Consider the following 20,674-nt stretch of genomic DNA (forward strand, 5'->3'; position numbering starts at 1 on the left):
GACCTGGGTTCAATCCCTGGGTTGAAAAGATCCCCTGGAGAAGGAAATGGCAACCCATTCCAGTATTCTTGCCTGGGGAATCCCATGGACAGAGGAGCCTGGTGGGCTATAGTCCATGGGGTCACAAAGAGTCCAACACAACTGAGCGACTAACTTTCACATTTTTTTAATAAACCATAATGGAAAAGGGTAAAAATAAACAATTAAGTCTTTTAGGATATTCAAAAATAAAATAAACAAAAACATCAGATTAAATCACTTCCTTGCTTAGGACACTTCTGGCAGCTTCCCTGTTCCCAAGAATAACATCCACATTCATCTTTGCCTGACTCTGCCCATCTGTGACCAAACCTGCTCCCTCACCCAGTACATACGTTGCAGCCAGAGGTGTTGACACCAAGGACGTGTGTGCTTTTGGCGCTGTCTGCATGGAACGCTCTTCCTCCCAGGTCTTCGTGTATCTCCTCCTCACTTAGATCTCAGCTCATATATCACCTTCTCAGAGAAACCTTCCTGACCACCTTATCTGGACTAATCCTGTTTTTATCACTTGATCCTGTTTTATTTCTTGTCATTGAATTTTCCCCTGGTTAGGGAACTAGACCCCACATGCCATGCAGAGCAGTCTCAAGTGAAAAAATAGAAAAACAAACCCAGGGACTCTTAGAACAGCACTCAGCAAATATCTGTGGAATGAATGAATTTATTCCGCAAGCATTTCTGGAGCGTTTCTACCCAGGGTGTTTGGTCAGGAGCTCAGGGATCAGAGGGTTGAGAGGAGGACAGAAAAGACCTCCTGACAGCAATGGTGCTTGAATGAGCCTTGAAGGCAAGGAACTGTTGACACTTGGGAGTTGGGTTGAGGGTGACAGAGAACTCTGGGTGAAAGTAACCAAAAAGGAAATCAGGAAAAGTGTGAAAACAGAGGCAGCAGGAATCCTCTAGCCCTGAGCTCTTTGGAAGCAAGGAGTCCTAACCACTGGACCACCAGGGAATTCCTCCCCTCACCCCCTGATCCCCAGAAGTTTTGCAATCAGAGATGTGCACAAAGATTTCCACCCAAGGACCTCATGTTTTGAGGACTGCCTCTCCCCAAAACATTAGAAACTGTTTTGATGCCTATGGCAGCTTATAAGCATGTCCACCAATTTTAAGAATGGCAGTCTGTGCCTGCTTGTCTTACATCTGGGCAGGCTTGTGACTAAGGCAGCTGTCCAACACCTTGATAACGCATGTCAGAAGTGCCTCTACAGGACTCCAAAGACTGATCAGAACAGACCAGGTAGCCTTGTTCTCCCACAATACCCACCTTGAAGCCCTGAGCCAACATGCACAAAGTTTGACTTCCCCAAGGCAGCCATGCCATGGGAAGCAGTCAGGATGGGTGCTAACAAGCCATTGTCCTTAATCTCTCCCACCCCGTCATGGCCATGCGGCCTAGCAGGCCAGCCCCAAGGTGGGAATGAAACTGAGAGCTTAGAATATCTGTTCCTTCACTTCAAGAGCTCCAAGGATAATGGCTAACAGAAAGGGCAGGACATGGGGTGATGGACAGCTGCCTTAGATGCCCCTGGGGGATGACCAGTGAGGTGGGTGGTAGAAGCAGCCACAACCCTTCACTCCACCAAAGGCATCCTTGTGTTAACAATGGTTTCAATTTACTAAGCACTTACTACACACCAGGTCCAAAGTTATGCATTTCACGTACATCTATTATCCCACTTAGTCCTCACAATCTCCTTAGGAGCGAAGTTTCACCCCATTTTTCATTTGAGGAAGTTGAGACACATAGACATTAATTCACTTGTCCAAGGTCACCCAGCTAGTGAATGGCCAACTAGAGTTTCAAACACAGAGCAGTGACCTCTATCTAGAGCTCTCTATACACAGAGGTACTGAACCATGCAATAAAAAAAAGATATGAAAGTCACATTGATTGGAAAAGAAATAAAACTGCCTTATTCACAGACAACATAATCATGTACAGAGAGGTCCTAAGGAATCTAACCTCCCAAAGCTACAAGAATGAATAAGTGAGTTTTCCAGGATTAAAGCTACAAGGTCAAGACAGCGCCAAAAGCACACATATCCTTGGTGCCAGCACCTCTGGCTGCAGCGTATGTACTGGGTGAGGGAGCAGGTTCGGTCGCAGATGGGCAGAGTCAGGCGAAGATGAATCTGGATTTTATTCTTGGGAACTGGGAAGCTGCCAGAAGTGTTCTAAGCAAGGAAGTAATTTAATCTGATCTGTTTTTATTTCTTATTTTATTTTTGAATATCCTAAAAGACTTAATTACTTGTTTTTACCCTTTAATCAGCTGGTCTATACCGCATTCCTATAGGATACACAGCAAGCCCTTCGGATTGAATCTGCAGCCTGACCGGGAGGTGGTGTATTTGTGCGCCTTTGTTGGGAGGAGGGGGACGTGCACTCTTGGGAAAGGAGCCTGAGGCTCCTGCTGGAAAAGTGAACAAAGTAAGAGATTAGGCTTTGAGTATCAAGTCTCCCAGCGAGGAGTGAAAGTCACTCAGTCGTGTCCAACTGTTTGGGACACGACTCTTTGGGCTGGGACATGACTCTTTGGTTTGGGACATGACTCTTTGGGACTGTATAGTCCATGGAATTCTCCAGGCCAGAATATTGGAGTGGGTAGCCTTTCCCTTCTCCAGAGGATCTTCCCAACCCAGGGATCGAACCCAAATCTCCCACATTGCAGGTGGATTCTTTACCAGCTGAGCCACCAGAGAAGCCCCAACCTGTGTGCAGTACCAGCCAATGCCTCCCTTCTAGCGCCACCAACGCTATCGAACACAAGCACTTTAGTCTGCAATTACAACCTGCTGCCAGCAGGTGGGTTCTGGAGCAGGGGCTGTTGCCCTTTAGATCTGCCGGTTGGAACTTCATTAAATTACCTACAGAAAGCAATTTAGATTTTTGATCAAGGGCCGGCCCACTGACTTTTATGAAGTCTGACACTGCATTGCAGTGAGAGGAGGGGAAGGCCAGGGGCCACCAGAGGCATCGGAAAATGTCTCGCGAGGAATCAAAGGCGAAGCAAGATTTGTAATGGGATGAAGAGGAGGAGTACGAAGAGTGATGTCCCCCACTGGCCCCAAAGACCTGCAAGTGAACAACTTGCAGGACCTTCAAGCAAGACCAGTCCCCCGAAGTACTGGATCTTTGGGAATACCTGAAGCTCCAAATGGGAATGGCCTGAATGTACAAGTGTGAATTCCAGCATCTTCAGGGGTGTGTGTGTGTGTGTGTGTGTATGTACACTGCTAGAATGCACAGAGAGGTGGGCCTGATGGATGCCAGCAGGTTGGAACGGTGACAGCCTCACGGCTGTTACGTGCCAAAGCACAGGCGTGAACTCACACTTCCCAGTTTGTGCACCTCCTCCTGGCCAGGAGGTCCTGGAGAGGAGAGCCAGGGTCTGGCCCTACACTGATGGCCTCCCTGCTCTTTGTTCGTCCTGAAGGAGGGTCCGGAAATGGGCACCAGAGCATTTTGAAATTCTTGTCGTTGGGAGGGCATTTGACGTCCATCTTGGTCCACCCGCACAGGCTGCATGGATTCCTTCATGGTCCATGAAAATTAATTTAAAAAGCAGCAAAGATTCGGGAGCAGGAACAAAGCAAGACACTGATATGTGAGAGTCAGCTGGAAACCAGGAGGAATCTGCCCAGCGCCTTGTGAGCTTGACTGCTTTATACTGTGGCCTTCTCTTTGGGGAGCTGTGACAAGGATGGTTATTTTAAAAACCAGTAGGTGAAACAACTCTTCCTGCCCGCTCTCCAACTCCTAGATATTTTCCACATTTCCCTTTCATGCAGGCAAAAGCGTCGACCCATTCAGATGCTAAGTGGTAAATGTTCCAAGTAATTTTTATTTTAGAATACAAGAGAGGTACAAATGTATTTACAGTTGTACATGTACAATCAAATAATATATATCACAGGTTCGTAAATATCATTTAAGATAAATATTTACAAAGTTAAAGTGACCGTTTTCTGGAAGTAGAACACAGGTTCTTGAAAACTATACATTTTATACTTTTCATCAATATTATAGTTTATTTTACAAAACGCCCTAGGCGGGATTCTAGTAAATGACCGCAAGGTGGGAAAGGCGACACTAGAGGGCGCCCACGGCCCGGAGTGTGGGGAAACCGGACGGAGTCCAGGGCGGAACCTCCTGGCATCCCGCACAGCTCGGAGATGCTTTCCGGGCCGAAAAGCCAGTCTTAGCCTCCTGGTGCCGGAGGGTGGCGAGGAGGGCCCGGCATCCCCTTTCCAAGCTTGACGTTAGAGCTGAAGGCGAGGCGGCGTTGGTCCAATTCTCTCATTTTACAGATGGGGTTAGGGAAGAGTAAGCCCAAAGAGAGGCAGGCCTTATTCCAGGGAGTGGATTTCTATTTTGCCTTGGTGCGTGCTTAAGTCGCTTCAGTCGTGTCCGACTCTTTGCAGCCCTGTCGGCTGTAGCCCACCAGGCTCCTCTGTCCATGGGATTCTCCGGGCAAGAATACTGGAGTGGGTTGCCATACCCTTCTGCAGGGGATCTTCCCCACCCAGGGATCGAACCTGGTCTCCTGCATGGCAGGCAGATTCTTTACCGCTGAGCCACCGCCGTTTTGCCTTCCTTCTCAGCCTGTTTGGCACATTTGTGCCTTGTGTGTCCCCAGGGAGCCCATTGTGGGGGTGCGGGCAGGTGGCCCGAAGGAGAGAAGCCCCCCCTCCACGCCGTCCTGGCAGGGAAGGGCAGGTCTCTCCGGCCTCCCCGGGCTGCCCCTGAGCCCGCCAGCCCCAGCTCTCAAGTTGGGGGCGACACTGCAGGATAGCAGTCCCTGAGGAGGGAGGAGGAGAGAGATGGCGCGTGCCAGCCCCGCGGTCCGCTGTGCCCACCCTGGGACAGGGAGGTCGCTCTCCATTCCCAACACGCGGCTCTCTGTGAGGCTGATGGGGGTCTCCCTTTCCCTTCCCCTTCGCTGAGGACCCTCGGAGGCTTTCAGTCCCCTCTCCGGCCACCCACGAGGGCGCTATATCATCCCGGTCCCGACTCAAGAGGCGCGCGACTCGGGGACCGTCTGAAGAAGAGGTGGCCGAGGTCGGGGAGGGGGAGGGAAGGCCTGGGAGAGGGACTTCGCCCCTCAGGGTCCTCGTGTGCGAAACTGGGGCGAAGAGGGTAAACCTTGGCGTCACTTCTGGGGCGCGCCTACAGAGCCGGGTCCGGCGGTCGCGTGCGGACGGGAGGTCGCGTCAGGAGAGATGACACCCGCGTGTGGCGCGGCGGTCCGGGTGTGGGGGGCGGGGCGCGCGCGGAGGGAGCGGGGGCGCGCACGCAGGCGCAGGCGCTCTCAGCACCAAGGCCAGCAGGTGTCGCGCGGCGGCCTGGGGTCTGGGCGGCGGGGGCGCGCGGGGGGGAGCGGGGGCGCGCGCGGGGAGCGGGGCCGCGCACGCGGGCGCAGGTGCTCACAGCACCATGGCCGGCAGGTGGTGCGCGGCGGCGGCGGCGGCGGCGGCGAGCGCGGGCGCGTGCGCGTGCGGCGCGGGCAGCGCGGGCGAGTGGGCCTGCAGCGCGGCGCTGGGCGGCCGGTGGCGCGCGCTCTTCTGGTGGGCGCGCAGACCGGCCAGCTGGGAGTAGGCGCTCTGGCACACCTGGCACTTGTAGGGGCGCTCGCCCGTGTGCAGGCGCACGTGGTTGCGCAGCGTGGACGACTGGCTGAAGCGGCGGTTGCAGAAGCGGCAAACGAAGGGCTTGTCCAGCGTGTGGATGCGCATGTGCGAGCGCAGGTTGCTGCGCGAGTTGAAGCCGCGGTGGCAGATGACGCAGCGCATGCGGCCCGCCGTGCCCGCCGCCGAGTCCGCGGGGTGGAAGTCCTCTGGCCGCGCGGGCGGGGTCCGGGTAGGGGGCGGGCAGGCGGGGAGGAGGAGAGAGAGAGAGCAGCCTCGTTAGCATCCCCGAGGCCGGCGGCTCGACACCCCCTCCCCCGTACGCCTTCCCGAGGGGCGCCCTCCCGGGGCTCAGCCGCCTCGGATCAGCGATCCGTCGGGGTGACCGCTCCGCAGACTGACCGCCGCACAGGGGTGGGAAGGGGCAGCGAGCGCCCTGACCTGGCATCCGTTAGGAGTTGGACTCCAGACCCATGCTGCGAGATCTCGGGGATTTAGTGACTTAGCCTCTCGGGGAAGCCTCAAGTTTCTCATCCAGTACAATGAGAACCTACGTGAATGCAGGGCACCCAAAGCCAGGTGCTTTGTAACAAGCTGGAGGGATGAGGTGGGGAGGGAGGTGGGTTCAGGATGGAGGGGACACATGGGTGCCCTGTGGCCCATTCATGTTGATGGAAGGCAAAAACCATCACAGTATTGTTAAATAATTATCCTCCGATTAAAATAAATAAGTAAAATTTGAAAAATAACTTTAAGAAAATGGGAACCTACTACGAGTTCACGGGGATTATGCACAACTACACCTGGGTGCGTGTGCGTGCTTAGTTCTCAGTCGTGTCAGATTCTCTGTGGCCCCGTGGACTGCAGCCCGCCAGGCCCCTCTGTCCATGGTATATTCCAGGCAAGAATACTGGAGAGGGTTGCCATTTCCTCCTCCAGGGGATCTTCCTGAGATGATCACAAAAAAAGCTGACATCTTCAAAGGCTACTCTGCATAGAGCACTTTACCTGCCTAAGCCCGGACTTAGGAAGTACAAGGCTTATAGTAACCGTCCATAAATGGTAGTAACTGTTATAACTACTCCTTTTCCGCCCAAAACCTTTCATTTATTTATCCCACATTTATTTACTGAGTGCCATCTATGTACCAGGGCTTCCCCGGTGGCCTTGATGGTAAAGAATCTGCCTGCAATGCAGAAGACCTGGGTTCGATCCCTGGGTTGGAAGATCCCTTGGAGAAGGGAATGGCAACCCACTCCAGTATTCTTGCCTGGAAAATTCCATGGACAGAGGAGCCTGGTGGGCTACATTCCATGGGGTTGCAAAGAGTTGGGTTTGACTGGGCAACTTTCACTTTTTCAACTGTGTACCGGTGAACTGTACCTCACTTTTCTCACCCCCAAAATGAAAGTAATGATAACATCACCCCCAAAACATTGTTATGAGGGTCAGAAAAAATGGTTTGTGAAACATTAGAGCAAGGGCTGGATAGACAGCAGTTCCTGAGCTTCAGATTCATCCTTTAAAAATAAAAATGACCAAATATCACAAAGGTTTTATGAAGACCCAAGTGGGATGATACCTGTAAAAGGTTTAGCCCAATACTTGGCAGGAAATAGGTCTTGAGCAAATGGTCTCTACCATGATGATCAATGACCACCCACCCCCACCCCATCGCCCAACAAACGCACACACACTCTGCTCAGCCTTAATTCAACAGATGCACACTGAGCACCTACTCTGTGCCGGGTCCAGAACCATGGACAGAGCTGGGAGGGCGCTTAGACATCATCTTGCCCAACAAACATCCTTCTTTTAGAGGTAGGGAAACTGAGCATAGAGACATTTCTCAAGATTGCACAGCAGAACTGGAATTCAATCCAGTGTCCTTACTGCCTGGCCCCTTGCTCCTCTGCCACACCCTGCTTCTCCCTCCACCCAGTCTGCCCCCAGACAGTCTATTTTGTCCAGAATCAGAACTGTCTTCCATCCATGCCTGGACCATGGCAGCAGCTCCAGGGGCATCAGCCCCCTTAAACCAGGAAGTGCCATGTGCTTGATGCTGCTGGAGGCAGAACCAAGGTCCCCAGAGGTCAGGAGTTTCCCTGCCAAACACACACACACTCTGACTCTCTCACTCTCTGAGTTCTGTGGGTCCATTGTCATTTTATCTCATGGGGACTACCTACCATGCTTGTTCTTTTTCTGCTCCTCCTCCAGTCCAGGTACACCAGGGATCCCCAGGAAGGTGTTGTGTGAATTTCCATACCACACCAGCAGCTCCTGGTCTGGAGGGATCATCTGTAGGGAAGGAGGCAAGAGGAAGTCAGGGAGGCAGCAGCCCCCTGCCCCTGCCTGCCAGGGGAGGATGTCCCCTCACAGCCAGGAGGAGCTGTCCTAGCTCCCACCATGGACATGTGGATACATTCGCAGCCCCAAGAGAGCCACATTGGGGTCCCTTTCTACCAGGCTATCTCCAACAAGCTTCACAGACATGGGAAGCCCTGGGATGCTCCACCCCTCTGCTTCCCTCTGCCCAGGCTTCTCACCGTCTCATCCCGGCTCTGCTGCTGGGACCAGAGCTGTCTCCCTACCGCCCTCCCAAACTGACAACAATGGGATGGAAACCATGCTTCAAGCAGAAGTAACTGAAGAAGGAAAGCTAGAAAACTTGTCATTTCTCTCCGAGGGGAACCAGAGCCAACCGGCCCTCAGGTCTGCAGGGCTAAGCCAGGCATCCCCAAGGAACACGGGCTGCAGGGCACCCTGTGGTTCTCAGTTACACCCTGCCTGATGGTGTTCTGGAAACGTCTCTCAACCAGCGCACCCAGGAGGCAGCACCACATCACATACACTTCTCTCCCTGTCACAGGCCTCTGTATGACTACCTGCAAATGGCTAAAAAATAAGCTTTCAGATCAATGAATGCTTCTGCCTCCAGACATACCGGGGCACCCAGCCTTAAGTGGGATCTGCCTCGCCATGTCATAAGCCTGTGGGACAGCTTCCTAGGTGGCTCAGAGGTAAAGAATCTGCCTGCAATACAGGAGATGAGGGTTTGATCCCTGGGTCGGGAAGATCCCCTGGAGAAGGAAATGGCACCCCACTCCAGTACTCTTGCCTGGAGAATCCCATGGACAGAGGGGCCTCATGGTCTATAGTCTATGGTTTGCAGAAGTGTTGGATATGACTTGGGAACTAACAACGATAGGTCTATGGCAGAGAACTCCACGGTGACAGGGCTCTGCTGCTCCCAGGGGAGGACCTGCCACAGGGACCTGCCATCGGGAGGGTTCTGCAGTGCCAATCCAGGGAGGCTGCGGAAGGCTCGCTCCTGAGGTGGTGCTGACCCGTCCTCTGGGACATCCCAGGGGCCCCCACCCCTTTGGTGGCAGCCAGTTACTCAAGGTGAAGAGCCCTCAGGTCCCAGCCAGCTAGAGCAAATGCGAGAGGGCAAGGCCCATCACTTCCTGAGGCCTGGACCCCAGAGGAGTGACTTTGGCACCCACCCTGGGGGTCACTCTCTGATCGGCCCAGAGCAAGGTGGACACCGCCAGGCAACAGCTGGGTTGTTTTCCTCGTGGGACCTTTTTGGGTTTTTGGCTGCATCACATGGCATGTGGGATCTTAGTTCCCAGACCAGGAATTGAACTGGTGCCCCCTGTGGTGGGAGCTCAGAGTCTTAACCACCGAGCCACCAGTGAAGTTGCCAGGTGAGTCCTCTTTTAGTTGCAGTGAATACAAAAAAATCACACAGGACTCCATGTAAGCTGTCTGAAATCACCCTAGAATGGACCTTTCTCCTTGGCTTCCAGGGTCACAAAGAAAGCTCCCACCCCTTCCCTTTAGTTCTGGCCTGCATACCCCTGCCAACCACAGAACCGTTCTGCTCGCCACACCTGCGTTCCTCTGGTCTGAGCCAGAGCCAGGAAGAACCTCAGACCATCAGAGCCAGCTCTGCCCAGCCCTGCAGGGGAGGGAAGCAGGGAGAGGAGGAAGTGGGAGAAGCAAAGTTCCAGGGGGCCTAGGCGATGTCTATCCTCCGATGACTCAGCCTGAGGTCCCCATGCCCCTTTCCAACAGACCCCACAGCCCTTGGGGTGTCATGGTGAGCCACATGGCCAGTGAGTGACAAGGAGCCTGGCAGAGGGTGCCACGCCCGCTCAGATAGATGGGGTTTAAATATGGAAAGACCAAGTGCAGTTGCAGAAGCCAAGGGAAATTAGGCCTAAAAGCAGACAGATGAGAATCTGGCACTGCAGCAAGAGTGCTGATGGCTTCCGATCATTCACAGGCATGGCCACTGTCAAGGAGGCCAGCAGGCCAGAGCTGGAGGCCTTGCTGAAAAAGCTGAGAGAGGTTTGGTGAACCCCTTAGAAAAGAGGGTGATGGAGCTAAAATATTCAGGATAAATTCACTGTGAAGGAAGCTGCTGAGAGACGGTGCCGGTGGGCCTTCAGACCCTGGGTCCCTGGGTGACCTTAGGCGAGCACTCGGCCTTCCTAAGCTTGTCTCTGAAAATGGGGGTGGGGGTGGGGAGCATGATCTGTGAGGTCCCCCAATACTAAGACTCTGTAGTCACCTCTGACGTTGTCCCAGCCCCTGGCTTCAATGTTCAGACAACACCAGATCTTTGTACATCAAGGTACTTCTAAAGTGACCAGTTATCTGGTCCAGCTGTCTGGCTATCTGTACATGCCCCTTCCTTCAGGAGATGGTACTGTCAAGGGTTCCGGCTCAGGCCCTGGACAGGTCAGGGTCCACTTGGGCTCCCCACCTGCTGAGTGTGCCCCCTTGGGCGAGTGGCCTTCTGTCACCAGTCCTCAGTTTCCTCAACTATAAAACAGTGGCCACACCTCTGCTGGGCATCCATCTCTGGCCTATTGGGTCCCTCAGTTGTCCCCACAGAGCCTGCAGTGTGGTAAGGGGGGGCCCAGGATACCCGTGGCTCTGCCTTCAGTGACCATCAAAAGCACAGGCTGGGGAATTCCTCTGTGGTCCAGTGGTTAGGACTTGGCGCTTTCACTGCTGCGGGCCAGGTTCAGTCTTTGGCTGGAGAATTAAGATCCCGCATGCCATGAGGCAGAACGACAACAAAAAAGCACAGGCTGGCCTGCATGCCCCCAGGACACCAATACCACGCTGGTGCCACTGTGTCCCGGCCCCATCTGCCCTGAGCGGGAGGGGAAAGCCCAGAGGTGGGGTGAGAGGGGTCAGCAAGCCCCCACGATGTCTCTGAAAACTGCATCGCCATCGCCAGACTTGCAGTCCAGGAGTCAAATACCTAAGTCAACACCGGCCTTTTCATTTGAACTGACAGTGACAACCATTGCGAAACGCAAAACAAATGCAACGGTGACAGCAATCATGGTGACGGATGAGGAGCCGAGAACATCTGGAAATGCGTGGGTTCTGAAGAGTATTATTCACAACAGTGGCTGGGGATAACATTTCTAAAATAAGAGCTTTAATGTTGACTGTGTTGAGTCATTTATTTACGGACACGTTTTTCAAATGGACTAAAATTAATTTTACTCCTGGATTTTAAAAATTAGAACAGTGACACAGACACAAAAGAGCATATTGGGAAAAGTAATTTCTGGTTTTCTGCAAATCTTTCCTCAGACGGGTTTGTCATTTTGAGACCTTTTTTTTTTTTAATGTTGATTAAAGTTGACTTACATCTTCTACATGCGGCATCTGATGTTTTAAGAATTAATGAGTACATATTACTTTTAGACAAAAAGAATGTTTTTTAAAATTAATTAATTTAGATGTGCCGGGTCTTAGTTGCAACAGGAGGGACTTTTTTTTATTTTTATTTTTTTCAGTTGCAGCATGTGGGATCTAGTTCCCTAACCAGGGATGGAACCTGGGTACCCTACATTGGGAGCGTGGAGTCTTGGCCGTTGGACCACCAGGGAAGTCCCACAACAGGAACAGTTTTTAAAGAAAGAAAATCTATTAAAAAGAACCTGCTAGAATTGACAATGACACACTTCCCCGGACAGCAAGAAGTTTCCAGTTTGGAGAAGAATGGATACATGTGTAAGTAGGGCTGAGTCCTTTAGCTGTTCACCTGAAACTATTGCAACATTGTTAATCGGCTGTACCCCGGCACAAAATTAAAAATGTTTAAAAATAAAGTAATCGGAACTGATGACATGAGAGTATCTGAGGTTATCCCAGTCAAGAAAAAAAAAACACGAAGTGTCCAGTTCTCAAAGCAGCGCTGCGGAAGGCGGCCTCAAGGTTCTCTCTACCATCAGAGCCCTGGGAAACTAGCGGCAGCTCCTGGCCTGGACCTCTGGCCTCTGCCTGCTCCCAACGACCCCAGAGATGGAGACCAGGAGAGCCCAAGAACCGGCAGCCTGTTCCCTGAGAGCCTAGTACCACTGGCTGGAGGCTCCAGATGGTGATCGCCTAAGAGCAAAGAACAGCTATGGTCCTCTGCAGGGCCCGCCAGTGCCCTCAGGAGCCCTATTTCTCCTTTTTTTTGGAGAGGTGCGCACTGCACGGCATGCAGGGCCTTAGTCTCCCAACCAGGAATCGAACCTACACCCTGCCCCCCCACAGTGGAAGTGTGATGTCTTAACCCTTGGACCACCCGGGAAGACCCTAGTCCCATTTCTTTCCGGTCAACACTCTGGCCTGGCTCAGCTGGGGCTCTCCACTGGGGCTCAGAGAATGAGAACCAAGATGCTTGTTCACTTTTCTGGAGAGCAGAGACTAACTCAGGACACACAATAAACAAAGCAATTCCCAAAGAGACCAATGCCACACCATAAAGTTCTCATCATCAAGACTCTGGGTGAATTTCAGAGCCTGACTCTTTAGTTGACAAATTACATAATCTCCCAACGCGTGCTTCTTCACCTTCCCTATCAGCCCAGTTTTGTCCTGACCCATTTCTGAATTTTTATTATCAGTTGAAAACGTGTGGAGGTTTGGGTTTGTTTTCCTAATATAAATTCATGTCACAACATGGAACATGCTCCCAGGAGGCTCTGATGCCTCCTGTCCCCGCCCCCAGCGGTACAGAAACCCTCGTCCAGAAGGACCTCAGTGTCATCTGGACGAATATCAATTTCCATTGTACCACAGATGTCCTGACACACCAATTAATAGAGTTCCAGCAAATAGATATTGGCCAGGGAGGTCCCATGGCGCAGTGACCAAGGGCTCCGCCCGGGGATCAGACAAATTCAAACCACAGCTCAACAGTCTCCCAAGATCCCCCTGAACCTCAGTTTCATCATCATTAAAATGGGGATAAAGAAAGCCCCAGGCTGAGGGGATGAAAGTTGCAGTCCTTAGCATGGTGCTGGCACATGGTAACTGCTCCAGGGATGGTAGCATCATTAATGATGCTTATTATTAATAATCAAAGTCCCTTAACTGCACCCACCAGTGAGCAAGGTTGAAAGGAAAATAGAGCCTGTCCTCATAGAAAAAGAAAGATGGAGAGATGGAGCTGTTGGTCTCTAGGGGGAGAAGAAGTTCAATAGCCTGGAATAAGAAGAAAAGTTGCAAAAAAGGAAAGAGCCCACATTTCAGGGCACAGTCCTATGCCAAAACATCGGGCGAGGAAAGCCTGAGAAGTTTCTTCCCAGTTCCCAAATCCAAAATTTGCATAAATTATTCCTAAATACTTGTGTTGAATTTGGGGGTCAAATTTCTTGCTTTGCAGGGCAGCCGGTTTTATTTACCAGTTTTGTTTTCCTGGGAGAAACAGGTCTGTGTGTCCACTTTCGAGCCAGCTCCCATCACCCAGAGAAAGACTTATGCATTAACATGTAGTGCCCATGTGCCATGTGCTGGGCAATTTCTAGAAATGTCATTTTAGGCACCTGAGTTTACAGTAAATTCTTCCCTGGTAGAAGACAGCAAAGGGAGGAGGGTCCTAGTATAACATGCCGGCAAATCCAGCCAGATACCAAATCCACCTGGACTGGCTGTCCCCAGAAACCCATCACTCTCGTCTCCATTTGGATGAGAAAATTCCTTTTGAATTTATAGAAAATTTCAGAGCCACATTAGTATATTCTGCTTATTTTATGAAGATGCTTCTTTCCATTTTTTTTTTTTTTTTTGCAAGAAACGGGTTACTGTTATAAAATAAACATAGCAGTTCTGGGTGAGAGGAAGACTAAGAAAACAGGTCATGGCACAGACCCTTCTTGGCTCCCTCACACAAGCACAGGACAAACAGCCCCCATACTGCAGAGGTGTCTGGGGGAGTGGCCTGGGGCAGCAGGAATTTCTTCCAGCCGAGCCCTGCTGCATGGCAGTCAGTCACACACACCCAGACGCACAGCTGGTCCGGTAAGTGGTATCTGACATTTTGGCACATCACTTTAAGAAAACTGCCACCACAAAAAAGAAAAAAAAGTGCCCAACATCACTTGTTTAAAGTAAAATGGGTGATCTTTTGTGTTTTCTTATCCCTCACTCCAGCACTCGGCTTGCTAATTCCGTAGAAGCATGGATAGCCAAATTGGTCATATCCAGGAGGATATATTTTCCTAATCTTCTTTTTTCAATGTTTAAAATGTGTTTTATTCTGTTTTGTTTTTTGGTCACTCTGATTGGTGGCTTTTGGGATCTTAGTTCCCCGACCAGGGACTGAACCCAGGCCCTCGGCAGTGAAAGGGCTGAGGCCTAACTTCTGGACCACTAGGAAATTCCCTTCTTTTCTTCAATTTTAATTCTCTGTCAAATGTAGATGACTTTAAAAAATCTGATAATCTTAGATTCCTCCGTGGAGACACATCTTAGCCACCTTGCCCTCTGACTCTGAATTTCTGTACAAATGTCTGTTAATATTTCCTGACTCTGCTCAGCGCTCAGCCAGTGACCTGAACAGTGAGATGAGACTCCTGTCTCCATAACTGATGCAGTCGGGAGTCCTCTGCTACAGTCATGTCGGCATCCTCACCCTGTTCCCTGTGTGTGAGTGTGTGTGTATGACTGTGTGCGTGTCTCTGTGGGAGGGATGGGAGGAGTGTGTGTCCCCATCTTGTCTGTTTCAGGGTACCCAAGAAGCAGTGCTCAAATGTTAAGGATGCACGTGAGGCTGAGCAGGTGAGAGGGGGCGCTCTCTGCCAGAAGTGGGGTTCAGCCACGCATGAGGCCGACCCTAGGGTTGGCCTTTCTCCCATAAGTACCTCCACCCTCAGCCTGGGCTCGGATCAGTCCTGTCTGCACTCTACCCCGTCTCATGCAAACTTCAGTCCAAGAACTGCTCACCTTCCTTTTTTTTTTTTTTGCACAGCAGGGCATTAGGATCTCAGTACTGAGACAGGGATTGAACCTGGGCCTGGCATTGAAAGCGCCAAGCCCTAACCCCTGGACCTCCAGGGCCTTCCCAACCTCTCTTTATCCTTCCTGGTCTTCCTTGGGTCCAGCCCTTGTTGGAACACACTTCCTGGCCACACCAGGCCCAAGCAAAGACCATTCTGTTGCCACCCCTGGGAGATTCCCTGGGGTTTGGTTATTGAGCGACAGCTGTCCAGCACCCCCTCAGAGCCTTAGAAAGACGTGAGCTCTGAGTTGCAGGAAGGAAATGGACTAAAGGAAGGGGGAGTCCTTCAGAACACCCTGAACTCGGCCAAGCCCAGCCCCACCCCACCAGGCACCGTGCCTCTTCCCACAAGCGTGGGCTCCAGAGGATTGTGCGGGCACAATCCCCCCCCCCCCGCCCCCGGTACAGCACTCACTGCCAACCTGCCACTGGGAGGCGGGGCTGCTCACCCCCTCCTGGGCCAGACACTGAGCAAATTCCCTGCCAAGGGACAAGGTCTTAAGGGTCCCAACAGCCTGGCTGCCTCAGCTACCACCACTCGTGCCATCATCCCCTCCCCAAGTAGCATGAGCCTATCTGCCTCTGCCCAAGCGTTTCACAACTCCTTTCCATTCCCCTTGAGCCTCCTGCCCTGGGCCTGGCCGGCTCCCCACCCCACCCCCACCCCCATCATGGGAAGTGATATATATCTGCCTGCTATCTCTCGCTTTCCGCTTTCCGTCTTGTCAGAGCTTCACTCGCTCAGATATCAATGCTAACATCCCCCTACCCCGACCCCACTCCAATGCCCGTAAAAGCTCCTGAGTCGGCCAGTCTACCCAGTAAACTGTAGATGATCACAGAAGCCTTCCACACAGATTAAACACATGAGGATTCAACGCGATCACACTCCTGCCACATCTAGGAAAAGCCTGATGCCTCAAGTGATGGGGATGTGATAGCTGAGGCTAAAGTCGCAATCCACACCATCCACACGTCACTGGTGGCCCATGCACGCAGGACGATGGGCAATGCACAGCCAAAACACTGCTGACGCAATACCCTCTCTCCCCACCAGATGCTTTCCCTGGACTGCTTTCTGATGACTTGTTCTCTGCATCTCTGTGGCTTCTCAGTCCCAGGACACCCTCAGCAGGTATCCCAGGACCTCGCTGTTGAGGTGCCCATGACGTTCACAATGGCGTACAGTCAAAGGCTCTGTCCTTTCTGACCTGCAGCAGGAAGCTTGCCCTGGAGGTCATGCTCCCGGAGACCATGGTGCTCGGGCTTCAGTCCTGGGCAGGGCCAGCTAGGCCAGCGTCTTCCCTAACACTCCCCTCTTGCTCAGTCCCTGGACACAACTGCCCTGCATCCGAGCCCGGCTGCACCCCCACTGCCCCTACACAATGATACACGCACTCACCTCAATGGCTTTGTAGAAGATGCTGGTGCCGATCTGGACCACCTCAAGGTTCTGCTCCTGCTCATTACGGGCGCATTTGATGTAGGTCATCCAGCTTCGGTGGTCCTCCTGGCTGGCGTCGATGAAGTAGCGCACCGTGCCATCCTCATTGAACACCTGGGCGCAGGTAAATCGGGGGCCGAGTGAGGCAGGGCTGTGGGGTGTGTGCTGCCTGGGGCCAGGGCTAGGCCCCACACCAGGTGCATCCACACACTGTCTCTTTCCAGCCTCCCAACACTCCCAGGAAGTGGACACAGCTATTATCATCTCAGTTTTCCAGCGGAGGAAAGGAGGGCTCAAAGCAGTATGGCGACTTGCCTGAAGCCGGCTGGCTAGAAGTGACCAACAGGGAGTCAGTCTCCAGGGCCCCACAGGCTCCTGCTGCCACGGCCTCCCCATCCCTGGATGAAAAAGGATCTCCAGGAGATCACTGACCAAAACAGCATCCCCTCCAGCCAGCTCTCCAGGAAAGCAGTGGAGAGTGCTGGCCAGGACCTCAGAGGGGAACATGGAGGAGCCTAGAAAGGGAAGCCTGGCCCCCTTGGGGACCTTGGCCTGGCCTCTCTTTATGGGAGCCACCAAAAGTACTCCGAGATCTACTGGAGCCCAACTTTATAACCCAGCAACCAGTGGAGAAAAGAACTGCTGGCCCAGGCCTCCAGAGGTGTGGGAGGAGGTGAGGTTAGGAGAGGCCTTGGGGCATCCCTGTGGCCTCTTTCCTCTGCTACTGTGACCACGTGTAGGATTTGTTCCACTTGGCGCCTTTCGTATCCGCTAGGAGGGAGTCGTGGTGAAGTCTTGGGGAAGGGAGGGGAAATGACACTAGGGAGTGGGTGCATCAGCCTGACCTCCTCCAAGTGAGAGCTCCAGGAGGCGGAAGTGCTCTGGGAGTGGCTTTATCCCAGGGTGGGCGGGCAGGCACTTTGCTAGCATCTGGCACTGTTGTAGGGAGGAGAGACAGAAGACCTTGGATGGAAGGTCACTTTCCTTCTCTAAAATGGGAATAATAACTCATTGGGCTGCTGAGACAATCTGGTGGAATGCAGGCCCGGCACTCAGAAAGCTGACTCCGTGCTCAGAAAGTGGATTCTGTGCCAGCTCAACGGCATTCGTGCCTACTGTCATTGTTCCAACTGGTTTGAGAAGCTGACTCCCAAGGAGCACCCTCTCCCTTCATCCTTCCTTCCAGTCACAATCACTCCAAGGCCAAGGCTGGCTCTGAGGGGCTCTCTTTTGCTGCTGCTGGAGTGAGGGGAAAAATGCAGGTGGCTGGGAGGTGGCTCCCAGGAATGGCTTTCCAGGTCTCCAGTGTGACTCTGGGCAAGGCATATGACTTCTCTGGGTCCCCGCACCGCCCCACCCCACTCCCAGAAATGCTCCCCAAGGTTCACAGGAGGAAAGAGCATTTGCTTATGATTTGGGGAGGAACCTCCAGACATCAGGCAGGTGTAGGAATCGACCTCAGGGACCGGTCATGACCCAGCGCAAAGCACCTACAGCTTCCAGCAAGGGAAGAACCAGCGGTGGATCAGGCAGGCCGCCAGGGTCCCACCTACATCCCACACCCCACAGTCCACGCTGCTCTTCCGGCCGCCATGATCCGGAGACTCTGCCTACCTCCCACATGAGGTTGTTGTTCTTGCAGATGTCCACATGCTCCGGAGCGATGACACGGCCAGTGAAGGGGCCCATCTCGGTGCCGGCCTTGATCCACGTCTTGGAGAAGATGCCAAGGCCCTCGCCGGGGATGGAGCTCTGCGCGATGATCACCTCGGCCGGCAGCACCAGGCTGGACAGCTTCTGAACCTCTGTGGCCGCCAGGCAGGGGGACTGGGTCAGAGTGGGAGGCAGGGAGGCCCGGCTCTTCCCGCCCCCCTCGCCCCCCCCCGGGGGGTGGAGGCTCAGCAACCCGCGGAGCCTCGAAAAGCAAGAGGTGCCTTTGGGATTCATTTCTAGGAGGGTTTTCTTGTGTTTGTTTTCGTTTTGGGTCTTTCCACGAATTCTCAGAACATCCACAACCACCCTTCCCCTCCACTTCGACCAAGTTTAAGAACAGATGGGCCAACGGCTGTGCAGGCCTTAACCAATGAGTAAACTGAGGCCCGATCCCCCGAGGAGGTGACGGCCCAGCCAAGATTCTTTCGCTCGGCTCGGGTTCCGGGCGGTTCTCCCAGCTCTGCGCGCTCTGCGCTTTCCGGCACCGAGCGCAGGGCACTGTCGGAGGACCCGGGGCTCGGCCAGGGATTCTGACTCCGCTCGGGGTGCGGGGAACCTCACGCCCGCGGCGCGCCAACCGCGCTGGGAAAGGAAGTCGGGCTCTGAGGCAGAGGCCGCTCAAAAGAAAGGCGGGCGACTGCGGCGGGCCGTGCTTCACGCTTTCTGGGTGACCCTGGGCGCGCCCGGGTTCCTCGCTGCCCGGCGAGATCCGGGGGTGCCAAGGAGGGCAGTGCCCGGACCTAGGCCAGCCGCGAAGTCGCTTCTCCGGGTGGACAAGAGCCGGGGCCGCCCGCAACCCCCCGGGGGGGGGTCCTCCTGCCTTGGCCGGGCAGCGGGGGTGGGAGCGGCGAGGCGCACAGGGGCGGCCTTCATGTCTTACAAGGTTCCCCTCTAAGCTACCTGGGAAAATACTCGGCGAGCGGGCCGGCTGAAAGGGGGGGGTTAAACGGTGTCCATTGCGGAGCGGCCGGCAATTTGTCACGCTGTTAAAGTGATCGCATTCATTCGGCGCCATTCGAAAGAAATTGCTAATTCTAAATTCATTAGCCCTGGAAGAATGCTGTAGCAGTAAATTGTAGCTCAATGCGGAGGGGACTTGTTTAAAAGGGGCCGAGGAATTCCCCTTACAAAAAGGGGGGATTAGACGGTTGACATAGCGTGAATGGAAGTGGAATTAGTCTGCACGGTAAATTAAGAGAGGAACAGAAATCGTAAAGGGGAAAAGCGGGCGACGCGCAGAGATGCCAGCGCCGGGGAAAGATATTGTTTGCGCGCTGATGAATGAGGAGTAAGAACTTGAGACATCTTAAAGAAAAGAGACTTTTCTCCCTCGCTCGCTCTCCCCCGCTTTCTCTCCCGTCCGCCCTCCCTCCGCCCCCGCCCCAGTCCCCGCTGCCTTTTAAAGTTCTTGGTTTAAGTGGGAACTCTCGCGGGTCAAGCCCAAGTTAACTAAATGAATTTAAAACCCCTTCTTTTTGAGTCAACTGCTATTACACGCCTAGTAAGGCTTTAAATGCCGGGAACCCGCCGGCTCAAAGGGGACGAGGGGCGGCTGGGGAAGCGCGGGGGCGGCGGGCCCGGTAGCCGCAGCGCCCAGATCTCGGACTCCGAGCCGCGCGCGGTGGAGGCGCCCCCCGCCCCGGCCCGGGCTTGGCTGCTTGCGCTCCGGCTCGGCTAACGGGAAACTGAGTCACGGGCCGCTTGTGGAACGCCGGGATGGGCGCGAGCAGCTGCCACCGCCCTCTGGTCCCCGCCGCAGCCCGCGCGTGTGGGCCCGGGAACCAGGGGGCTGCGGGGAGGGAGGGATGCGATCGGCCCCGACGGCGCGACTCACCGCCGGAGAAGGACTGCGCCAGGACCTCGGCGGTGAAGGCGGTCTTGGGGCTGGCGTGGTGGCTCTTGTCTTCGAAGAGCTGCTCGCCCAGCACGTTGCGCCAGCGGCCGTACAGGAAGCTGTGCAGGATGTCGGAGGTGATGACCTCGGCCAGCGCCAGCCCCGGCGCCTTCAGCCCGGTCTTGAGCACCAGGGCCTCCGCCGGGAGCACGGAGCCCATCATGGGCGGCCCGGGGCTCGCCGGCGCCGAGGACGGAGGGACGGAAGGACCGCCGGACAGCCCGGCCGAGGCGGGGGATGTGTTGGGCGAGCCGGGGGGGAGCCCAGGAGCGGGAGAAGAGGGTTGTGATGGGGAAGGAAGAGGGGCAGGAGGGAGCGGGAGGCGAGGGGGTGGCTCGGAGGGAAGTGAGCGAGGGGGAGCAAGGCAGGAAGGCAGAGGGAGACGAGAGATGTGCAGCGATGGCAGAGGCGGCGCGAAGGGCTGGAGAGCCAGGGGTGGAGGCGGAGGCGGGTGCGGGAAGGCGGGGGCGGGCGGTGCGGGGTGGGTGGGAGGCGGGTGGCTGCAGAGAAACGGGCGGCGGGGGGCTCTCCGCCGCGCGCTCGCCTCTCACACACCCGGCCCGGACGGTCTTCCCCTTGGCAAAAAATCTCAGCGCCTTTATAGGAGCCGCAGTGACCCTCCTAATTGGTTATTAATGACCCCCTG

General features: G+C 54.2%; 1 protein-coding gene across 1 annotated transcript; it reads right to left on the reverse strand.

Annotated features, from left to right (window-relative positions):
* Positions 1-5,472: 5,472 nt before the first annotated feature.
* Positions 5,473-20,191, reverse strand: PRDM12 (PR/SET domain 12). Its single transcript, XM_055400929.2, has 5 exons — positions 19,969-20,191; positions 18,036-18,226; positions 16,380-16,535; positions 7,863-7,974; positions 5,473-5,882 (listed from the first exon to the last, which is right to left on the reverse strand). Exons 1-5 carry the CDS (start codon positions 20,189-20,191, stop codon positions 5,473-5,475), a joined length of 1,092 nt encoding a protein of 363 aa, XP_055256904.2.
* Positions 20,192-20,674: the final 483 nt, after the last annotated feature.

This window comes from Moschus berezovskii, chromosome 11 (assembly GCF_049115385.1).
Source record: "Moschus berezovskii isolate FMDL1 chromosome 11, NW_MosBer_1.0, whole genome shotgun sequence".
Lineage (NCBI taxonomy): Eukaryota > Metazoa > Chordata > Mammalia > Artiodactyla > Moschidae > Moschus > Moschus berezovskii.

Excerpts from the sequence above, each read along its gene's own strand:
- PRDM12 (XM_055400929.2), bottom strand. The coding sequence starts at position 20,191 with ATGATGGGCTCCGTGCTCCCGGCGGAGGCCCTGGTGCTCAAGACCGGG. Across the intron at positions 16,536-18,035 it reads ACAACAACCTCATGTGGGAG|GTGTTCAATGAGGATGGCAC; the intron begins GTAGGCAGAGTC and ends ACCTGCGCCCAG. Across the intron at positions 5,883-7,862 it reads GCAGAAAAAGAACAAGCATG|AGGACTTCCACCCCGCGGAC; the intron begins GTAGGTAGTCCC and ends CCGCGCGGCCAG.